Here is a 24210-nt window from a genome sequence, read left to right as displayed (position 1 = left end):
TCCGAAAAATCTGAAACTTCATGTCTGATCTATAATGACCCTATGTGAGTGAAGAATTAAATTAATGACGTTCATAACCCATACCAATAGGATGCTTGGATGATATGGGTATACGGGCCATAATAGTAACAAGTTCAGTTAATGATGGTATTTCTGTTCAGAATGAATGCACTAGGCGAGACAATGCACTCTACGAGTGCCGTTCTAGTTAATATATAATTTTGCCTGCTCCCTCCATGCCCAGCTAAACTATGAAGGGTCCCTGCTGTCATATATATATATATATATGTAATACATATATATATTATATATATATATATATAAGTTTTTGTTTGTTTGCTTGTTTGTTTGTCTGCACACGCTAATCTCCTGAACGGTGAAAGATAGGAGGAAACCTCTAAAACAAAAACTGTCGGGATGAGCCCCGGGAAGTTTATAGGCTAGGTGGTGAGGCCGGTCGAGGCCGCCTCGGCCGGGCTCGGCCCATTTCACAATTAAAAGCTGAGCTGAATTATAGTAGTCAATCTTCCACGGCCACGAGTAAAAGCTGAATTATAGTAGTAAATCCATTCAAAAAGAACTAAAAAAATGTCGGGACGGGCCCCAGGAAGGTTATAGGCTAGGTGGCAAGGCCGGTCAAGGCCGCCTCGGCCGGGCTGGGCCAATTTCGCAATTAAAAGCTGAGCTGAATTACAGTAGTCAATCTTCTACGGCCACGAGTAAAAGCTGAATTATAGTAGTAAATTCATTCAAAAAGAACCCGGGCAACGCCGGGTGCTTTCAGCTAGTAGAATAATAAATGTTACCGTCATAGAACTGCTGCAGTAAGCTCCCATACCCAAGTATTCTGCCTGAATCCTGGAAATAGGGGCTTTCAAAACAGGCATCTTGATGATTAAACGACATGGATTTTTGTTCCAAGTAAATAAATGATTAGCTTTCCAAACTCCAACTGCACTGGACGACATCAGCTCACGTGCCCTAAAATCCTGCTCTGCTGCCCTTTCCCATCCTGTCTGCCCTTTTCACCCTGTCGTTTGTGCTGGGTAATCTTCCATCTGCTTCAAAATCCACCAACATCACTTCATTACCTGAAACAAAAGCTGCAAAAACTGATCCCCTTGACTACAGACCTATCAGCTTGCTTCCAATCATTAACAAGGTCATGGAATCCATCATCACAGTTGATATGAAATCTTTCATTTTCTCCAACAACCTCATCTTAGATCATCAATTTGGATTCAGACCTGGTCACTCCACCTTGGACATGCTGCTTCTACCCCCAACACAGATGGGGGCCCTCAGTGTAAGACATGAGATAAGGGTCATCTCTCTGGACATATCTCAAGGTTTTGATACAGTCTAGTATACTGCCTGGCTCTGTGAACCCTCTGCCTAAGGCATCCAAGGACAACTCCAAACATAACACTGACTTCCTCGACTCTCATAGCCAACGTGTGGCACTCAACGGATCCCTTTCATCTCCTTTCACTGTCAAGGCTGGAGTGCCCCATGGCAGCGTTCTGCGCCCAATCCTCTTCGTGATCTTCATCAATTACCTCTCTGAGTCTCTGGAAAATTCTCTATTTCCTACGACTCAACCATGTGCTGTGACATCCCTCCTCCATCAGCCTCTTCCCTCTCTTCAGACCTTGACAAAATCACAAGCTGCCCACATCATGACAAAATCACAAGCTGGTCAAACACTTGGAATATGTCTTTCAATCCTGACAAATCTCACAATCGCTCCTTGAAAGGATGGTCTGGCAACCCCCTCCCTCTCCCCATCTACTTTCTTAACCCTCATGATTGAGGAAATTCAGTCATTCAAACTCCTGGGTCTCACTATCAGCCATGAACTTTCTTGGGCAAACCACATTTCTAAGTTGGCCTTCAAATCCAGCCGCCCACTGGGAATCATCCGTTGTACAAAAAGCTTCCTTGGCACACCTAAACTCCTATCCACCTACAAGACCTTCATCCGCAGCTTGATGGAGTACTGTTCTCCTCTTTGGGCTGACTCCCCTGCCTCACATCTTGCTCATGGAAACCAATGTCTTCAAGATCATCGGAATCTCCCGTGATGAAGCTGAATCAACGGGTCTGTCATTGCGCCATTACAGAGAGCTTGGTGTTCTCTGTCTTCTACCACCTCCTATCAGGTCTTTCACCCTCTGCTCTTTCCGTGCTCTGTCATCCCCCACCAGGTTTCTGCAGGGCACAGATGGTCCACCAATCAACTCGCTTCTGGTGAAACTAACTAAACCCAGGATCACTGCTCACTTCCTCTCATTTGTTCCTCTTCCCCCTCCCCCCCTCCCACCCCCCCACATGTGGTACCAACTTCCACATTATCTTCATTATCATTATTCCCTCTAGGTCTTCAAGACAGATGTTTACCACCATCTCAGATTGTACCCAATCCAAAACCATGATCATTTCTACCCTCGTTAACCCACATCCAGTGTACTAATTCGGTTCATTGCACCAATTCTATCCCTTCCACGAGCCTCAACTACGTATACAAAAAAAAGAAGTAAATCTTGGCTAAATAAGCAATTTTTATGAAATACTAAATTCGGTATACATTGTATTGAGACACTGTATATAACAAGCGTTACGCTGAGGTTCCCCGTGGTGAAGTGATGCGAGTTGACAAAGTGGAAGACGCAAGGCGGCCATCTTGGAGTTTGACGTGGCGACCCAATTTGCAATAGCGTTCTTCCTTATGCGTATATATACCCACACACCAGATTAGAAGTTAGTAATTCGTTTATTTCTCAAGATATTTCGCTCACAAGGTTCAGACATATACATGGCGGCGGCCATCTTGGATTTTGACGTGGCGACCCACTTTTCAATAGCGTTCTTCCTTATGCCTCGATACACCTACACGCCGGATTAGACGTTAGTAGTTCATTTATTTTTCAAGATATTCCGCTCACAGGGTTCAGACATTTACTTTTCAAGATATCGCGCTCACAAGGTTTAGATCTGGTGACAGCCATCTTGGATTTTGACGTGGCGACCTAATTTTCAATAGGGTTCTTCCATATGCCGAGTTGCACCCACACACAAAATTAGAATTCGGTCCTTCGCTTACGCACGCATGCACGCATGTCCGCACGCACGGACGGAGGGGAAAAACCACAGTCCCCCTTTTGCCCCGCAGTGCGATGGGGGACAATAAAATCCAATGCCTGTGTATCAGTATTATTACATCTCCTCCCAAACCACAAGTCTCATAAAGTGCAAAACAATCCCATATCAACCACCAGGGACCAGGGCAGTACAGAGTCAAGAAAAGTTACTTGGATTCTATTTTTCCATTATTCACATTGATAAATGCCAAGACAAAGAAAGCGTGAAATATGCTTTGCGTGGCTTGGCAGACGACAAGATGCAACAGGCTACTACTTGGATATGCAAGGTGAGGTTCACCGAATGGATCCTGGAATGTGACAATACACCCTTATGACATTTGCCACCGAAAGTGGACGGAGGTTATGTTTTCACCCCTGTCTGTCGGTTTGTCTGCCATCTCAAAAAGTTATGGCCAGATTCAGAAGAAATTTGGTGGAAAGGTTGGGTGTGTGCAAAGAACGAATTGATGGGATTTTGGTGAAGATCCGAATCCGGATACTAGAAGTTTTAAAGTGATTCTTCACCATTGAGAGATGGGACCAAAAACAATATATAGCACGATATCTCAAAGTTGGACAAGTTGTGCCAAAACTCGGTGTATGAGTTGGTTAGGTGACAAGGACGAATTGATTCAATTTTGGTTCAGGTTCGGATGCAGATCTGGCCTATCATCCATTCGTGTTCAGCATGGTGGAGGGATGCGCTCCACCGAGTGCCGTTCTAGTTTACGTGTTGGATTTACAGAACTTCTGTTCTACGTGAAGCGCAAGTCATACCCCACAGTACTCGCTCAGCTCCCTAAAAGTGGCCTTATTTCCTCTTTTAAGCTTATATAAATTTGATTAATAATTTTGAACGTTTATGTCGTGGGGTTGACCTTTGGACCTTTTTGCGGCTGTTACCCATGATGGATTGATAATGCTCATGGACAGTAGAGCATGGTCATTATAAACTCATGATCAGCAAGATAGACTGATCTGACAAGATAGTGTGGTGCATGAGCAAATTTCAGGCAAGCGCACATGTGCAGTCAAAGCTCTGCCCTGTTAAGAATTTTAATCTACGAATGTAATGCAATATGAAAGATAGCCTGTTGGGAGCTGTTTGTGAGGTATGTGGATGGACAAAAGGATCACGGAGGCACTCGGAAACATGGTGGTGGGCTGATGAAGTTGGAAAGAGGATTGATGAGAAGAGGAAGAAGTTCAAGGCGTGGCAGAAGGCGAAGGGTACGGGGGCAGAAAAGGCAGAGCATGAAAGTTATAAGGCAGCCAAGAAGGCTGCAAAGAAAGAGGTAGCAAAGGCGCAGGAGGCATGTAGGAAAATGTTCGGAGAATGCTTGGATTTGGAAGAGGGTCAGAGAGCGGTATTCAGGATTGCAAAGCAGATAGCGAAAGAGAGGTGTGATGTGATGGGGGTGAGTTGCTTGAAGGATAAAGTGGGACAAATTGTTGTGGACCCAGATGGAATTAAATGAAGATAGAAGAGATATATGTAAATGCTGTTGAATGCAGAGAGTGAATGAGATGGCAACATAGAGAGTAGCCCAGTTTTAGGACCGGCAGAGAAGATAACTGAGAAGGAAGTTGAGGGAAGCGATAAAAGCAATGAAGAGTAGAAAAGCGGGAGGGCCGACGGGAGTTGTGGGAGATATGTTGAAGGCAGCGGGAAGTTTGGGTGTGAAGAGAATGATAGAGATCTGTAATCTGGTGGTGAAAGAAGGCCGCATTCCAGTGCATTAGGAACTGAGTACCCTCATCCCTCTATACAAGGGGAAAGGTGACCCTCTGGACTGTGGCTCGCATCGAGCGATAAAGTTATTGGAGCATGGAATGAAGGTTTTAGAAAGGGTGTTGGAGAGGAGGATAAGGAAGAAAGTGAAGATCATCGAAATGCAGTTTGGATTTATGCAAGGAAGAGGAACGACAGACATGCTTTTTATTGTAAGGCAGTTGCAGGAGAAGTACATGGAGAGGAGGAAGAAGTTGTTTCTTAGGTTTGTTGATCTGGAGAAAGCATTCGATAGGGTTCCACGCGAAGTAGTGACATGGGCATTGAAGAAGTTAGGAGTGGAGGAATGGTTGATCAGAGTAGTGATGGCAATGCACGAGAGAGCGTGCACAGCTGTAGGGACAAAGGACGGGAACAGTGGTGAGTTTGAGGTGAAGGTGGGAGTGCATCAGGGGTCGGTACTAAGTCGACTACTATTTGTAGCTGTGATGGAGGTGCTGGCTCGGAACGTAAAGGAGGGTTTACCTTGGGAGTTGTTGTATGCAGATGATCTGATGTTGATTGCGGAGAGCATGGATGGACTGAAGGAGAAGATGAAAAAGTGGAAGGAATGTATGGAGACAAAAGGTCTGAAGGTGAATATCGGAAAGACGAAGGTGATGGCAAGTGGTAAAGCATGTGGTGAGGTGGAAAGAACTGGGAAGTGGCCATGTACTGTGTGTGCAGGAAGCGTGTCGGAGTGACCTCCATTCAATGTACAATGTGGGCTGAGTGGGTTCACCAAAAATGTAGTGGTCTGAGAGGGTCATTAAACAGTGTGGCAGCTACATTCAAGTGTAAGGTGTGCACAGAGGGAGCTGCAGATGGAGGAAATGTTGAGTTGGATCTTGGAGACGGCGTGAAGCTGGAAGGTGTGAAAACATTTTGCTACCTCGGAGACATGCTGAATGGAGAAGGTGGATCAGACTCGGAAACGGTTGCTCAAATGAGACGTGCATGGAAGAAGTTTCGGGGACTGAGTGGCGTGCTGACGAGGAGGGGAGTGTCATTGAAGCTGAAGGGAAAGGTGTATGCTGCATGTGAGAAGTATTATAATTTATGGGAGCGAGACATGGGTAATGAACGTAGAGCAGCAACGAAGGCTGGAAAGGGTGGAAATGCGAATGGTTTGGTGGATGTGCGGAGTATCGTTGAGAGAGAGGAAGACAAATGATGAATTGCGAAAGATGATGGGAATAGAGCCTGTGATGGATGCTGTGAAGAGAAACAGGTTGAGATGGTTTGGTCATGTGTTGAGGAAGGATGAAAATGACTGTTTGAGAAGAGTGATGGAAATGAATGTAGAAGGAAGTGGAGGACGGGGAAGACCGAGAAAGACTTGGCTAAAGGTGGTGGAAGAAGAAATGTGGGCAAGGGGGTTAAACAAGGGGAGATGCAGAAAATAGGGCAAAATGGAGAAGATTGTCATGGGGCCTGCAAGGCTAACCCTCGCTCTAGCAGGGAAGATGGCCTTAAAATGCCCGTTGTTGTTGTTGTTGAATGTAATGCAATGGGATCCACGTTTCTTCGTCTGTAACGCTTTCTCCTAAAGAATTTCTCGTGTCAAAGAACAATACAAATGGTACTGTTGGAAAGGTAATACATTTCCTTTGAACAAAAATTCGTTAGTTTAATCACAAACTTGCCCGTTTTAAAAGGTCCTGTTTCTGGAATTGAGGACAAAGAAGCAGAACGAGAGCTTCAATGGAACAGTTCAAACGCTACCACTTGTTATTCTATGACAGCAGGAACCCTTTACAAAGACAAGGGAAGAGAACACAAAAGGAAATATAAAAATACTTCTCAAAGCAATAGAAAAAAAAAAAATACACAGAAGGAACACACAAAAGACAACCACAGCCATGACAACACCAATTACGTTTTATAAAAGATCATTTTCTATGTGTATTACTTAGTTTTACATCTTCATTGACAGTCATAGATAGACATGCAATATGTTTACAAAGTACATAATGCAGTCTCTCAATTAAACCCATCAGCGAAGCGATGTGAGACACACCTAGTATTATAGAAACCTATACAGTAGGTACGTGGTGTTAGCCTGGTGTTGGCTTAGCGGTTAGGGTCCAGGCTTGGGATCCGAGGATCCTGGGTTCGAATCCCGGTCGATCGCTGAATTAACGCCAGGGGGTTGACTCAGCCTGTCATCCTTCCGACGTCGGCAAATTGAGTACCAGCTTGCTGGGATGAATGATCCCGGTGTGTACCCCGGTTTAGAATAGGTACATCGTATCCCTGCGCATCGTAAGAGACGACTAAGGGTTGGCGTCAGGAAGGGCATCCGGCCATAAAAACATTGCCTCAAACAGGGAACCATGATTGTCATGGGGCCGCAAAGCTAACCCCCGCTCTAGCGGGGAAAATGGCCTTAAAATGATCATTCATTCATTCATACAGTAGGTACGTGACAGTTAACATAAATTACACGCACCCGCTCGACCCTTTTCAATGATCCGGCTTTTGAGGCACCGTCAGCGCCATTGTTCGGCTTTGAGCCCCCCTAAACCTGTGACAATTGCACAATCTGGAGAAACCACTATCGCTTACGTAGATGACATTCACCCCTTCAACCTCTTATAAAAAAAAATTCATTCGAAATTCAGCGTCGTCAAAAATCAACATCAATTTTCCAGTAGGCGAGTTGCTATTTTAAAACTTATAGAAGTTGATATTTATATTTTTTTCTACATCTCTGTTGAATCTGGTGATAATTGATCGATTCGCATATATATTATTATGATTCGCACAATGGAAAGTTGCAGCTGGAAAGGAAAAAAAAACCCATCACATCTGGTAATGACGTCTGATGAATTTTGAATTGCATCCCGTATTCCGTGGTACAATCTGCCATCTAAAAACACCATAATAATCGCTTTATCCCCTGTAAATATGGCAATAGAATGGAAGTTTAAAAAGTTTTCTTATTCATTGGTATTTTATTAAAATAATGCATTTATAAAACTTGGATCAATGAGGATTTTATTTGCTTATTTTATCCACTCGATCATTGCAAGCTTTTACATGATCAAACACCAAATAAATGAATGAATGAATGAATGATCGTTTTAAGGCCATTTCTCCCCGCTGGAGTGGGGGTTAGCCTTGCGGGCCCCATGACAATCATGGTTCCCTGTTTGAGGCAATGTTTTTATGGCCGGATGCCCTTCCTGACGCCAACCCTTGGTCACGCTCTTACGATGCGCAGGGATACGGTGTACCTATTCTAAACAGGGGTACACACCGAGATCATTCATCCCAGTAAGCTGGTACTCAATTTGACGACCTCGGAAGGATGACAGGCTGAGTCAACCCCCCTGGCGTTAATTCAGCGATCGACCGGGATTCGAACCCAGGATCCTAGGATCCCAAGCCGGCACCCTAACCGCTAAGCCAACACCAGGCTAAAACTGGCAGGATCAAAGGACAGGATCAAAGGACGGGCAGGACCAGGCAGGATCAAACACCAAATAAACATGATTTAATTAGTCTAGATGGGCTTTCTTCATTCAGTACTATATCTGTGAACTAAGTTTTGCAGAGGAGATGCTTTTCTTTATAGGTTCAAAAAGTCGATTCATTAATTAAAGTAATATCACCAATTAATGTTAATTGCATGATTATGAAGTCCAAATCAAGTCATTAAAAAGTATATCCCATGGGCTTTGTTCACTGAAAGTTTTATTTAAATAAGTCAGGTATCAAGGAAGTTATTACACTTTGAAACACTAAACACCTGAATTTGGGTCACAAGTCTTCCAATATAACTCCATGACAAAGGCCCAAAAAACGGCCGTTGTATTTATTTTTGTATACAAGATCGAGGCTCGTGTAAGAGCTAACATTAATCACAAAAAGACAAACCGTCACATAAAACATAAGATAAAGGGAGCGGGAGACAAGATGGGGAGAGAGAAGGAAGCACAACAGTAGAGAACAGGGACATCGGGAGATCTGTGGTAGGGAGAGAGCTTGGGGGGGAGGAGGCACAGGAAGGTTGAGGTATAAAACACATGGACATTGCTCGGACTTCCAGGAAAGAAGTCGGAATTTCAAAAACATGGAACTGGGGTGAATTAACAGGGGTAGAAAAGATCAAGGTTTTGGATGGGGGAAGACTTGGACACAGTGTTTTGATCAAGGTTTCAAGGTGATCAAGGTTTTGGATGGGGGAAGACTTGGGCACAGTGTTTTGATCAAGGTTTCAAGGTGATCAAGGTTTTGGATGGGGGAAGACTTGGGCACAGTGTTTTGATCAAGGTTTCAAGGTGATCAAGGTTTCAAGGTGATCAAGGTTTTGTATGGGGGAAGACAAGAGATGGTGGTGAACAGCTGTTTAAAACAGCTGTTTTTAAAATGGCCGTTTGCCCATTTTTTTAAATGTTGATAATGACCTTAATATTAGCCCGACAACAAAGATTTATATACCATTTTAATGTGTTTTTCAAGCCCTTTTCAATTATACATAACGCAGTTATATTGATCTCTATTGAAAAATTAGGTCAAATACCTTATAATAGCTACAAACCATACAATAAAAAGTTGACCTCGGACCCACCGGGTTGCTCGTACTACTGTATTTAAAAAAAACAAAAAAACAAAAAACAGCAAATGTAACGTAAGGACCCTGAGATCTCAAGTCAGCACCTTAATTGTCAAGGCAACACCAGGCTATGCTCGCTGTGCTCGAAGCAGATATTGGAAGCTCAGATGACGATGGGCAGGGCGAAGCTTCCTCTTCTTCTTCTGCCACTGATCGTGCACACCGTCATGTTTTCACATTGCCCACCCCCCTCCCCCCCAGCCCCCACTGCTGATGTATTTGATGGACAATCCAGCGAGCATATGTTGACTTGTCTCTGGCTATAGTATACTACTCGCCCACGCTGTGTTGTTAAACACCCAGACTTAATCTTCAAGTTGATTTCTCATTATTAATTAGACACGTATTATGTAACGTTGTTTCTGGTTCATATTTCATGATCAACATTCTTGTCTTGTCTTGTCTTTGCCCTGATCTCGCGAGATCGATTGGATCTTGCGGAACATGCCCGGGCCCGGTCTGCGGCCTTGTCATCGGATTAAATTAAAGCAGCACGTTACGTTACAAAGTATCCAGTACATCTCCCTTAGTTACCACAATCTGCACTAAAACAAAACCGCGCAGTTTAAGAATTGCTCAATTTCAAAAGTTAAAATAAATTCGATTCCACTTCCCAACCGGAAGCATCGTTGCTTGTTCACATGGACCGCGCGGCGAGTTTCAGTCAGAAAGGAACAAACTTGGGAATAAAACGTCGACTTTATCAGGAAAAAAAGCAACACGACACGAGAGAATGTGGACTACATGCCAAACATGGTTACCAAACACGAGTCCATCGACATCCGACCGAAACGATGAGCTTATACCTCACCTGAACTTGAACTTGAACAAGCAGACACCGTGCGGCACACCGCCAAAGGGGAGTTCACGACTTCACGATCAGAGGGTGTGGCTAGAAGCTTATGAGCCAATCAGCACCGACCATTTTCGCTGACCAATGGCAGAGAAGATTGCAAGCACTTTTCCGGAGTACAAACGCCCTCGGGTCCGATATGTAGCCATGCAAACACTTTCTCTCTGACCAATGCTGGATCAGAGGAGATTGCAAGAAGTTTTAGATGGGGCAAGTGATCTGGGGGTTGGGGCGGTGTATGTCGTAATTAGGGAGCGCGTCGGTCGGTGTGTTAATCGTGTTTAATTTCATTCGAGAATGACTTTAGCATGCGAATGTCGTCAGTATGTGTAATTGATGACAAAAACAGATCTTTTAATTTGAATCAAAGCCATCAAAGCTCGCACAACGCGTGACTGGCTGTGGGGCGAACGTTATTATTTATTTATCTCACCATTGATGCGCGTTACTTCAATTACGAGCAAGAATAGCTATTTTTTTTGTCATTTCAGTTGAAGAAAGAGAAGTACAAAGGGGCTGATTTTGACGGACCGTGGGGTTGTGTGCAGCACGCAACAAGATGAGTTCGCAAATTGAGCAGGTATGTCATTGTGGGAAGACCGGAAAAGGAGCTGTTATTAACCCATAAGGTTCATTATTAATTGTTATTAACCCATTCGGCGGTCCATGATGGTGGCCTAACCAAATGTGGTCATTATATGGGCGTGTTCTAGGTCATTATATGGGCGTGTTCTAGGTCATTATATGAGCATGAGCGTGTTCCGTCTCCATGGTCATTTCCAATACATTCAGAACTCCGCTGCCCGTCTACTCACCCATTCCCGGACCCGTGACCACATCACCCCCGTCCTTTACAAGCTTCACTGGCTCCCCATCCCCCAGAGAATCCAGTACAAAATCCTCCTCTTGACATACAAAACCCTCCATAACCTGGCCCCATCCTACCTGGCTAACCTCCTCTCCAGACACACTCCCACCCGCAACCTCCGCTCTGCTGGTACCAACCTCCTGACCCCCTCCATCCGGACCAAATTCAGATCCTGGGGGGACAGGGCCTTCTCCATCGCTGCTCCCACCCTCTGGAATTCACTGCCTCACACCATCAGAGACTCCTCCTCACTCACCACATTCAAAACATCACTAAAGACCCACCTGTTCAACACTGCATTCAACATTCAACCCACAGCATTTAACCCCTGACTATATCTTCTCCTTCTCCCTCCTTTTGCTTTAAATATTTCCCTATTGATTCTTGTCTTTTTGCAATTGTTGTTTTCATGTATTGTCATGCATTATGTTTGCCACTCTGTCAAAGCGCCTTTGGGCTTCTGGAAAAGCGCTATACAAAATAAATGAATTATTATTATATTATTATTATATGGGCATGTTCTAGGTCATTATATGGGCGTGTTCTAGGTCATTATATGGGCGTGTTCTAGGTCATTATATGGGCGTGTTCTAGGTCATTATATGGGCGTGTTCTAGGGCATTATATGGGCGTGTTCTAGGTCATTATATGGGCGTGTTCTAGGTCATTATATGGGCGTGTTCTAGGTCATTATATGGGCGTGTTCTAGGTCATTATATGGGCGTGTTCTAGGTCATTATATGGGCGTGTTCTAGGTCATTATATGGGCGTGTTCTAGGTCATTATATGGGCGTGTTCTAGGGCATTATATGAGCGTGTTCTAGGTCATTATATGGGCGTGTTCTAGGTCATTATATGGGCATGTTCTAGGTCATTATATGGGCGTGTTCTAGGTCATTATATGGGCGTGTTCTAGGGCATTATATGGGCGTGTTCTAGGGCATTATATGGGCATGTTCTAGGTCATTATATGGGTGTGTTCTAGGTCATTATATGGGCATGTTCTAGGTCATTATATGGGCATGTTCTAGGTCATTTTATGGGCGTGTTCTAGGTCATATGGGCGTGTTATAGCCGCTATTTGTATTCAAATGCGTTGAAACTGGCGTTAACTCGAACAACGACTCGCGATCTTTCTTACAATGTACGAGGGGCAGTCAATAAGTAACATAAAATTATTTTTCACAACTTGTTTATTGCATGTACGTGTGTAACAACTGTTATTTTTCAACAGAATCTCCATTCCAATGCATTTTTTCCAGCGCTTTACTAAGGCCTGGATTCCTCTAGAAAAAAATATATATTTTGGCTGTTTGTGTAGCCGTTCATGCCCCACCTCTGGAACCTCTTCGGCGGATCAGAAAGTGGTTCCACCAAGCGCCTCTAAGTGGCCCAAAGATGTGGTAATCCGAAGGGGCGAGGTCTGGTGATTAGGGTGGATGAGGAAGACGCTCAAACTACAGGTCCTCAATTGTTGTAGCTGGAGCGCGGGCAGTATGGGGCCGAGCATTGTCATGCTGAAGCAAAACACCGGTAGTGAGTAGTCCATGACGTTTTGATCTGATTGCTGGTTTCAGATGATTTTTAAGGAGGTCGCAGTATGATGCACTGGTGACTGTGGTCCCTTTGAACAAGTAATGCTCTACAAGTGGGTCTCTGCTATCCCAGAAGAGCAGCAGCATCGCTTTTCCAGCGGATGGCTGTTAGCGCAATTTTTTGGGCTTCGGTGAAGTTGAATGACGCCACTCTTTGCTTGCCCTCTTCATTTCTGGCTGAAAGTAGTGGACCCAGCTTTCATCCCCAGTCACTATGTGCTGTAAGAAAGCATCGACTTCTGTTTCATAACGTCGCAGAGGTTCTTCACATGCGTCCACTCGCCATTCTTTCAGTTCGGGTGTAAGTTGTTGAGGCACCCGCCCACCTTGCGGAGCTCCAGCACGTTGTGAATGATATGATGTGCTGAACCATGGCTAATGTTCAATTCGGAGACCACTTCATCCAGCGTAATGTGACGGTTTTCCCTTAGCACGCACTCAAACCCTGCGACCATTTCTGGTGTCGGCTGTGTGAGGCCGGCCCGAGTGAGCAGCGTCTGCCACACTGGACACTCCACTTTTAAACTTCCTGTCCCAGTCGTACACAGTCGTACATATTGCATCTTCATTCTGAGATGGATTTCACTGGGATTCACAACCTCACTTCCCAAGAAATGGATGACAGAATGTTTCCCCTCCCTGGTGCATACTTCTAAGGGAGCCGCCATCTTGGAACTGCTCTTCTGACGTAATACACTCAATGTTGCCAGATCTAAAACAGGGAAAACATGACTTACCCATAGATATAGCATATGTCGTCTACAACTACACACATGACATTCTCGAATTTATATCGCCATTTTAAGGTTACTTATTGACTGGCCCTTGTATAATACCTGGGGTAACTTGTGAAAGCTTGCTTCTAATTGGTGGAGAAAAGCCAATGACAAAAAAGCACTCCTGGACTACTAACCAGTAAATCCAAACACTAAACAGTCGATGCTTAAATTATCTCTTCTGCACTGAACCTGTTTTCTTCAAACAAAGTCCATTCACACCACTCTAAAGCCTGCATTGTCTTCAGACTGATCCACAATAGAACAAGAAGAAAACGACTGAAAATGTCATAGTCCCTGTGTTTTTAGTAATTTTTCTGTACAGAGGTAAAGGCCGTCAGTCGGCCATCTTTGGTCGGATTACAAAACAAAATCTTCTGCATCTATAATATATATATATATATATATATATATATATATATATATATATATATATATATATATATATATATATATATATATATATACTGTATATATATATATATATATATATATATATATATATATATATATATATATATATATATACTGTATATATATATATATATATATATATATATATATATATATATATATATATACTCTCGTGTATTGTTTTGTGCCAAGTTTGAACAAAATTGTACAATGCTTGTTGAGACACGGGGTTGGGTGCATGGTTTGGGACACGTTTATGTAACAAAATGGCCACCAGTCGACCATCTTGGATCTGATCTCGAAAATAAATGATATGCATGTGTAAGCAATCATTTATTATCTTTGTGCCAAATTTGAACAACATCGGTAAATGCATGTCTGAGAAATGATTGAGGACATGTTCAACATCAGGTTTTTGTTTTTTTAACGACTAAATTGGCCGCCAGTCGGCCATCTTTAATCGCTTCGCAAAACAAACAACATAAACAATATATACGGGGGGAGGAAGGAGGAGCGAGGATGGACCCAGGGGGGAATTACCCCCCCCCCCCCCCCAAAATAGTTTATTTTTTTATTTTTTTTGGTTTATAGTCTTATGATTATGTTAGTATGGTTCTACATGCTGCTCTGTCTTCTAGCAACCATTGAAATTGGTTTAAAATACCATTAGTCAGTGCAGTATACTGTTTATTCTACCAGGTGAGCACCCAGGGGTATTGCCCCTATGTTTTATGTCCTTTATGACGTCCGTAAAAACATTGAGTTTCCTGTTTGGAATGATTTTCAATTTTGTTGGACTGCCAGAGAGGGAGATAGAAAAATGTTTGCCTCACTCTTCTCTGTGCATGTGTGATCAAAACAAATTCAGAGCCAAAGAAAGTACTGCTAAACTACAGGTTTGTTTTCTGATTCATGTTCTGATTTGTGCTCAAAATAAAACATTCAATTGAAATCAAGTTGTTCCTTGATCATAAATTGACAGGGATGACAGGGATGATGATAAATTGAACGGACAGGCAAATATGAACCAATTGCTTAACCTCACCCTTCGCTTCACGTGTGCAAATTAAGGAAGATGATTTATAATATCGGCTACCACCAAAGATCGCGTTATTTTCCACCACATTGAAGTTCCGGTGACATCCATGTTTTCCCCATTATCATAAGGTTACATTAAACCAACCTTGTTCTCATTTTAAACACCTCTACACCTCGTACTGCCCCGCCCCCACCTCGCACGACATCCTCCACATTCCCTATTCTTCTCTTATTAGTCCCCTACCGGTGTACACCGTAGGGGACTATAGGTTTGCACTCCGTCCCCTACGTCTGTCAGTCTGTTAGTCTGTCGGTCCGTCAGTCCGTCACGCAAAGAACAGCTTTCCGGACTGTTTTTTCCTAAACTCTTAATGCTAATGATTTCAAACTTGGTACATGGTTTCGTCATGATAAGTTACAGATCAAGTTCGAACTTCACGACGTTTCGATCATTTTTGACAAAGTTATGGCACTTTGAACTTTGGGAATTTCCCCAACAGTTTTCCAGACTATAATTTGGAGTGCGGTAAGTCATAATACTGTCTTCTATGACAGTGCTACCCAATGCCGGTAGGGGACATGTATTGCAGCGCAATACTCAGAATGCTTGTTTAAATACTTTTTTTGCAGAGCATGGCAGGTGAGCATTGCAATATATGCGGTGCAGAGGACTGGGGAGTGACTGAAGAGAGTCAAGTGTTTTGCAAAACCTGTAATTGTGTCACAGAGGTGAGAGACAGGATATGCTCGATGGTGTTTACTTTGTATGAGATGAGTGAGTAGAAAGCAGCAGCTTGTCAGAAACCTTTCTTCAAAACTTCCCAGATCTTGCAAACTCTTTTATCCTCCATTATGAAATGCATTTTAAATGTAAAAGCATGTATTTAAGAGTATCAACAGGCAGTATTAGGCATATCAAGCAGTTATTATCATTTATTGTTTGATTACCTTCTCTGTCTGAGCAGAGAGTCGTTGAGAGTGAAGACCCTACTGCACACTTCGACCCCACAGCAAGAATAGTGACCCTTGGTCGAGGGTCAAAGGGCAAAGAATTATTCAAGCAGGGCAGTAAGACCTTATTGAAGTTTTTTTTCTTATCTTGATCCTATTAACTGGGGGAATTAAAAACATTTTAAATATATATTATTCTCATAAATTTGGTTTCTTTAGATAATTTGTATACTTTTAATGTCTACGGAATGCACGACTGGAGATTGTTTTATCTGATGTGTCTGCAATTGTTAATTACCTCGGCCACCAAAGGTGGATGGAGGTTATGTTTTCACCCCTGTCTGTCTGTCTGTCTGTTTGTGAACAAGATATCTCGATAAGTTGTGTACGGATTCGGACGAAATTTAGCAGAGATGTAGCGTATGTGACGAGGACGAAATGATTCGATTTTGGTGAAGATCCGGTTTCGGATCCGGCTACTAGAATTTTTTAAGTGATTCTTCACCATTGGGAGATGGGGCCGAAAACGATACATAGCAGAATATCTCAAAAAGTTGTGGACGATTGATTTCGATTAAATGTGATTCTGTGTTGTGATTTTCTGGTCTACTCTGGGATACAAAACGTAAACTGTTCACCTGGTAGAGGTATGCACTCTACTGAGTGCCTTTCTAGTTGTGAATGCTATTCCCCACACTATCAGACTGTCATTGTGGATTGTTGTTGCGAATGCTAGGTTTGCATCAAAAGTTTGTTCTTTTTGTATGTTTTAACATGAACAGTTACCAATACATTTTGTTCTGCAATCAATAATTATGAAAGACGATAAATATTATTATTTTTCATGCTCCGTTGTTGTTTTCACATACTGGTTGCCATATTCATTGTTCATTTCTGCATTTAATATTATACTCGTTGATTATCTGGAGTTAAAATTTTAATATGAAGTGGAACTGCCACTTTATAACTGCTGGCAGTGATGACCGGTTTCCTCCACCTTTCCACTTTGATACAACCCCGCTTCGATACAACCCCGCTTCGATACAACCCCGCTTCGATACAACCCCGCTTCGATACAACCCCGCTTCGATACAACCCCGCTTCGATACAACCCCGCTTCGATACAACCCCGCTTTCATCGGACATGCTTTGATACAACCCCGCTTTCATCGGACATGCTTTGATACAACCCCGCTTTCATCGGACATGCTTTGATACAACCCCGCTTTCATCGGACATGCTTTGATACAACCCCGCTTTCATCGGACATGCTTTGATACAACCCCGCTTTCATCGGACATGCTTTGATACAACCCCGCTTTCATCGGACATGCTTTGATACAACCCCGCTTTCATCGGACATGCTTTGATACAACCCCGCTTTCATCGGACATGCTTTGATACAACCCCGCTTTCATCGGACATGCTTTGATACAACCCCGCTTTCATCGGACAAGCTTTGATACAACCCCGCTTTCATCGGACATGCTTTGATACAACCCCGCTTTCATCGGACACGCTTTGATACAACCCCGCTTCGCGCTTTCATCGGACACGCTTTGATACAACCCCACTTTGACACAACCCTCTTTAATCGGACATGCTTTCACACAACCCCGCTTTAATCGGACATGCTTTCACACAACCCCGCTTTAATCGGACATGCTTTCACACAACCCCGCATTCACACAACCCCGCATTCACACAACCCCACTTTCATCGGACATTATTTGATACAACCCCTCTTTGATAACTCTTTGATACAACCTCACTTTCATACAACTCCACTTTCATCATAATTAAAGCTACACCGAAGGCACTTAACTGGAGAAGTTAAAATATAGACTTTCTTCTTCACACAATAACAACTGCTACCTTACAGACCGTTAAACCAATCAGGTTGAAATTTTAAACACTTATTCCAATTGACGACATCTACATTAGTTTAAAGTTTCACGTTGTTCAATCAAGTGGTTCAAGAGAATTTTTTTTTTTTTTTCCCCCATTCAATTATTTCTGGCTGCTAAATCGAACAACCAATTATGTTGAAATTTTATACTCTTTTTCCACTTGACCCCTTCTACATTCCTTTTAAAGTTTCACGTCAATCAATGAAGCGGTTCAATAGATGCAAGTTTTTAAGATTGCCGTTACATTATTTATCGCTGCCAAATCATGTGACCTATCGCAAATTCCAAACGAACATTTTAGCATCCAGACATGCGGAACACATTTCTGAAGTTTCCATTCGATATGTGCAAAAATGAGGGAGGAGATAGGTTTTAAAGGTTTATGCTTCAAAAAATCATAGCTCCCAAACCATGTGACCTACGACCTCATAGCCCCCAAACTTTTTGTTTGTCATGGGTATGCGATCATGTCTGCAAAAAAAATTGGAATCTGAATTTTTTTTCATTTAGGTCATGCACAAAAAATATCGTATTCGTGACATCAAGGGTTCTATTTGTCGAAATCTAACCTCATAATGTTAACGCACTTTTAATATCCAAACTAAACATATTTTTTGGTCCCAATGCTGTTTTCTTTAGAATGAGCCATGATTCAATTTTTTCCCATTGAGCCGTTTTGGAGATATAGAGGGGCAAAGTTGAAGGTTCTTTCCAAGGTGGCGCCCATACCACGTGACCTATGACGTCTTAATTAGCAGCAAAAAAAAATTATACAGGTCTAGCCAATCAATTGGTGAAAATGTTGTGCCAATCGGAGCAACGGTTGCAGAGAACGTTAATTTTAAAGTTTTCGGACCTCGAAATGGGGGAGGTAGGGAGGGGTGAAGAAGAATATACTATAGTAATAACAATAGGTATTTCTCTACATTGTATGTAGAGGAAACGTAACTAGAATACAAGACCCGTCTCTTCGCTGACGGGAATACCAATCTTTGTGTAATTGCAAAAAAAAATAAAAAAAATACAGATTTTGTTTATGGGAAAAGTAAGATTAGACGGTGTATATATACTGGCCTAGCTATACATTCGGGAAGTTAGGAGGGAAGATTGTTAATGGGATATTCATCACAGCCTTTTTAGATGCTGAATTGCAAATGATATACAACACACTAAGAGGAAGATCAAAATAACAATTTTTTGCCCTCCCCCTCTCTTTTTTGATGAAACCGTCTGAGGTACTTATTAGGCATGGTCCATGGCAGGAAACAAACTCTGAGGTCTCCTCATCTCTCCCTTTGCGCAAATGTTAAAAAACGGGGCTTTTCGTTTCCTCGGCATAGCTATAATGACTAATCTATTGAACAAAAACAAAAAAGGTTTCCTGGGAGATCCTGACCTCCGTGCAGGGATAACCAATGTCACAGGTTGTCATTTGCAGTTTCTCCAAGTGTGCCCATCTACCCTTTTTACGGCACAGCCCATCTAGAACAGTGTATGTATTGTTACGGATTCGTCACTTCCGTTGTTGTGGTTTTCATCCCCTTGAAACATTTCTGGTTCTATGTAGTATTATTATTATTGTTTGAGGGAGATAGCCATTATTATCGTCACAAGGTAAAAATGTTAATGTTAAATGAAACGGGAAACCGGATCGGGAACCGGAAGACGAGGAAGAAGAGGAGGGAGAAAGGAGGCGGGGCGAGTGAAGTCGGACAAGAAGCTGGTCGCTTCAAGCTCCGGAGCGAGAGTTGTCAAACGAAAGTCGCGAGTGAACTTTGAGTTTCCTTGAAAGGAATTCCTGTGATAGGTGTTATCGCTGGGATTGATAAACCTGCGTGGTCAGGCTTGGCGTTGGGATTCTGAAGAATCATCGCCGGGTCGTTTCGACTCTAGTACGAGCCGTCGGCCATTTTTACCCTCGCGCTTCGTTCATCGCAAAAGGTCTTTGCTACGCGTCAGTTCTGTCACCATCCTGTCGTCTGTCGGGGATGTGTGTGCGCAAAGCGGGGTTTGAAGATTAATTTGCGGTTCGCTGACTGAACAGTGAACGTTCATATCTGGAGGGCGCCTTTGGATTTCCCATTCCTCCGTGAGTTTGCCTGACACGGTTTTGGATCACGTGACTCTTTATGCCACTTCGGCCGCCTACGCCTGTGAGCTGTTTTGGCAGTGTGACCGGGCCCGTCATCTGAACGGGGTTCAGGTTTCGATTTGATCTCGCTCTGACACTCACTGGAGGGGATCACCTTTGAGTTGTAGAGACATTGGGGAGTGTTCTTTTTCACTCACTTGGAGCACAGTGAGTTATCTTACCCTAGCTGATGGTACCATCATAAGGTGTTGATTGTATTGTTGATTGCTATCATTGTTGTATCGTTATTCCTGTGTGAGTTTTAATACATTATTTGTTTGTTGATAACCAGTGGTGTGATTTCAATATTGATTTTGACACGGAATAACACATTTTTCTGCCGTGGCTCCTCTCGGGGTTCGGAGGTACACCATGACCAGGGGGTCGGGGAGGAGCACGTAACTGTATGTATGTATGTATGTATGTATGTGTGTATGTCCCTTCAAATGTATACCAATCAGAGCTGAATCTGGTCACATGACAGGGTGATGTGATTGTGTCTGGATCTATAGATTACAGTAGATCTTCGCTCAGTTCTGTAAGTAGAACTTACCTCATGGATGTCTGGATTCCTCCAAATTTCTTTGTTTAATGTTATAAACAGCATTACCAACTGTTTAAAAAGCTAATCATGTGTGTTTGTGGTTTATAATATTTTACAAGCCCGGCTACGCCGCTGTTAGACTTTTGGTCTTTTTTTTTTTTAAAGAGGATTTTTTTTTAATGCATCACGAACCTTCCTGGAAGTTCCCTTAATCCAGAATTGGTTAATTTAAAATTTGTTAATCCGTTCTCAAGTTATAACATGACACAGATAGAGAGACACGGCTGCTTTTATAATATAGATGCCTGTTCTTTGTATGTCAGTGGACACTGTAATCCCTGACTTCCATTTGCTCACTTTTATGGGAAGAAAATATTGTGGCAATGCTTTTGGTTTCTGAGCTTCACTGTAAAACCCTGAAATGTTGTCAGGGTGCATGCAAGCCTATTCTACCAAAAGCCCGAAACTCAAGAGAAAGGAAACAACTGGCTGCACTATATCTTACAAAAACATTTGAATTTTTTTTTTGTTTTTTTTTGTGCATTTGTAGGTTAATCTTTCATGGCCTAACCAGAGCATCAAGAGGCCCCAGATTTTTGATGTGGGTATTTCAGAATCTGGGGAAGGTTTTAAGTTACCACGCATTTGCCTTGACTTCCATTTTGACATCACCAAAAGCTGCTATAAAGTGTATATTAGGATGTGAGGTCAGGCAGTGCTGCCACTGGCCCACAGGCAAAAGGTAGCCACCATGAGGCCAATAACTCCATAGCTTTTCAATGTCCAACGCATCCTGAAACCACTGCTGGGGCAAGAAAGGGTATGTATCCCCTCCTACTTCCTCCCTCCCCTTGCCCAGGGCAGTGCTGGGTAGCCCCTGCTCATACTCCATAAGGCATGGAAGCATGCAGTGGAGGCTGAGGCATCCATCAAAGCTTCCAGATCCTTTGTGTCGAAGGATCTTTCACAGTTCCTCGGTGTACACCACACTAACTTTGCACCGTTTGAATGCAAATGTAGCGGTGGAAAATGGCAGCATTTTTACACATGTGGTGTGGTGTGGGGGTGTGCGTGCAGCTGGTGGACGCCTCTGGAACGTGTGTGAAGGCCTCCAGTTTGTGTTACAACTCCAGGCTGATGCCCTTATTTCATTGGGTATCTGTTCTCAAGTAAAGGTTTGTTTCTTTAATGAACAATATCACAAAACAGCACATTAAAAATATATATTTCAAAATTTACAAGTTTTTCTTCCTGAGAGTTTGCTTTTGAATCCATTTTGTCCACCCCATGGGTCCTTCCCTACTCGTCAATCTTCCCTACATCCCTAATTTGTCCAAATCTCCCTCTTTTTTTTGTCCCTCAACCCTTCTGTTGGTGTGTTTTACCCTCTCTTTCTACTGCTTCTTCCAAGCTGTTACATCCTGATCTGTTCTATGTTCTAGCTCTTCCATGAGTCTAGACTTTGTATTAAAAAAAACAACAACATTTGAAGGCTCGTGTGGAAGAAGTACTTAAGTCACAAAATAACACTATGCAAAATTTATTATTACAGACATGGATTGTTACCATACTATAGATGGCGTTCCTGGTTCTAACTCACTTTGCCCATGAATGTGACTTAAGTACTTCTTCCATTCAGGTCTTCATTTATACCACTTGAGTTTTTTACCACTAGACTTTTGTATAGGGATTCATGTTGAGTTTACACACTCCTCACCTCCACAGTTTTGCATTCACATAAAAAAAACTCCAAATAAGAGGTATTTATTGTCATTTAAACATTTGGAACTAATCATATTTGAGTTTGGTTTCAAGGTAACCTGCATACATATCCTAATTAAATACTTGGTGCATACCATCACAGAGTTGTTCTCAAAAAAATAACATTCCAAGCACTGAATATGTATTGCCTTGGAATGGTGGATATTATGGATAAGCCTAGGTTGATGCCATAAAATGTGCAGTTCTGTAAACATTGTTATCTTTCTTTCTTTCTCTAATTTCTTTTTTAACCTGCTCTTCCAGAATGATGTGCTGTGCAGCTTGTGGAGGAGGTACCTCCAAAAGACTAAACAAGCATTTACTCTTCGAGCCATGAGCACTGCATCTTGGGTCTCTGTAATCACGATATTTAACCCTTCTTGCTCACCTCGATTTCCGAAGGAGTTGTTGTCATTTGTGTGAAGGATTTGTTAGGTGTTTTAATGAGTGAATGATATGTGCAGGATGATGGAGCAAGTGAAGTAAGTTATGCAGGTTCTGGCACCAATTCTGTCACCTCCTCCATCAGTTGGCTCAGTGGTTGGACTGACGTCTCCATGGTTAGCCAGACATCTGAAACAGGTGGCTTCATCAGTTGGTTTAGATAAGCTTGCATTCAATATTCACCTGTTTTACACTGTGGTTATTTCGTATGAAAAAAAGAACTGAAATAATTTGTGGTCACATATTAATTAATCTTATATCTGTTATATAATATGAACCGTCGTGTCTGTCCGTAGGCGAGAAATTGCTTGTGAGCTAACGTGAAGAGTAGGCGAGCTATCATGTGCACCATGGGCAATTTACAATTTTTTTTCCAGAACTACTGCGGGGAGGGCAATGGCAAACTATGCAGTATAACCCTTGCTCATAAAGCTGTTTCGGCAGTAAGAGGATTATCAAAAGTTGAACAAACTATGTCGACATTGTTAATAACGTAATTCACCAAGACTCGAGGAGTTTGGCATTTCAAACCTCAGCAAAGTAATGAATTGTATGAAATTGGCCAAACAGTCGTTCTTTGTTGAAGTCCTTCGAAAGGGAAGACATCTACTACATACAATATTGAAAACCATGGTTCTTTCCATGCATTTGTCTGTCTCCCATTTACGGCAGCCGCTTCCTGCGCTGCATTTGAATAGCTCAGCATTCACTCTTAAAATGACGGGAAAACAGGCATGAATAATTTTGATGCCAAATTTTATTTTGCAAGCAGCATATTTTGCCCTCTTTTTAGACAAATTCAACACCTGCTGCCCGATGTTGCACCATCTTATTGCGGTGACGGTATAAGTAGCTCACAGCTTTCGCTCTGAGTGAAACCAAGAGTGCAACACAATTAACCTTTTTGAAATCCATTGAAAAGCAGGCTAGGGAATCCTATGGGATGGCTAACCTATAAAGAGGATAATTATAAAGAACAGCAGGTTCAAGAGAATTACCAGGATAAAGCAGTTCAGATAAAACGAGTCACCGACATCCATTAATGCTCAATGGTTTATTGAAAGGTGTCGACGGATGGCCTCCCGACCACACAGTACCCAATATTTCCGGTGTACTTCTACGAGAATTCACTCTGGGCCGCAGTGATGCAACTTGTCATATTCTCAAAGGAGTAGCTTGGTTACTGGGTGAGGAGGATCCAAAACGATGGGATGTGGTACATCTTGCTTGAGGATTTCTGCCTGGCATAGTCTTCCACCCACTCTCGTGAGACTAAGAGCATGGTCATACTCAGGTGAGAGAGGTGCCAGTCGATTTCCAAGGGATAAATCCTTCCGTATTGCAAGTGCCCGGACATTGTCCAGAAAATTATCATGTTGTGGGCGTTGAA

The 24210-nt window shown here is 42.7% G+C and overlaps 2 protein-coding genes across 23 annotated transcripts in view; one reads left to right on the top strand and one right to left on the bottom strand.

The window, feature by feature from the left end:
- ZNF706 (zinc finger protein 706) overlaps nt 1-24210 on the bottom strand; it is a 186352-nt gene that overhangs the window by 69574 nt on the left and 92568 nt on the right. For 2 of the 10 annotated variants that reach the window (XM_078773076.1, XM_078773081.1), the window contains exon 1: nt 10347-10425. The exons of 1 other annotated variant lie outside the window; for it this stretch is intronic. The gene's annotated coding sequence lies outside the window, so the exon portion shown is untranslated. Of the gene's footprint in view, nt 1-10346; nt 10426-24210 lie in introns of those variants that run through there. 7 more of the 10 variants (XR_013622641.1, XR_013622642.1, XM_078773074.1 and 4 more) reach the window with 7 other exon arrangements.
- Nucleotides 10465-24210, top strand: part of TAF1B (TATA-box binding protein associated factor, RNA polymerase I subunit B) — a 95751-nt gene continuing 82005 nt past the window's right edge. The window contains exons 1-7 of one of the 13 annotated variants that reach the window (XM_068108478.2): nt 10465-10598; nt 10880-10968; nt 15710-15808; nt 16045-16147; nt 21693-21784; nt 22641-22733; nt 22841-22958. In XM_068108478.2, the coding sequence (XP_067964579.2) occupies nt 10948-10968; nt 15710-15808; nt 16045-16147; nt 21693-21784; nt 22641-22733; nt 22841-22958 (526 nt within the window). In that variant the 5' untranslated portion in view covers nt 10465-10598; nt 10880-10947. The other 12 variants (XM_078773091.1, XM_068108479.2, XM_068108473.2 and 9 more) reach the window with 12 other exon arrangements.

The sequence above is a fragment of the Myxine glutinosa genome, chromosome 2, assembly GCF_964187855.1.
Source record: "Myxine glutinosa chromosome 2, kmMyxGlut1.1, whole genome shotgun sequence".
In the NCBI taxonomy this organism is placed as follows: domain Eukaryota; kingdom Metazoa; phylum Chordata; class Myxini; order Myxiniformes; family Myxinidae; genus Myxine; species Myxine glutinosa.
This window is presented reverse-complemented; position numbering and strand designations above follow the sequence as displayed.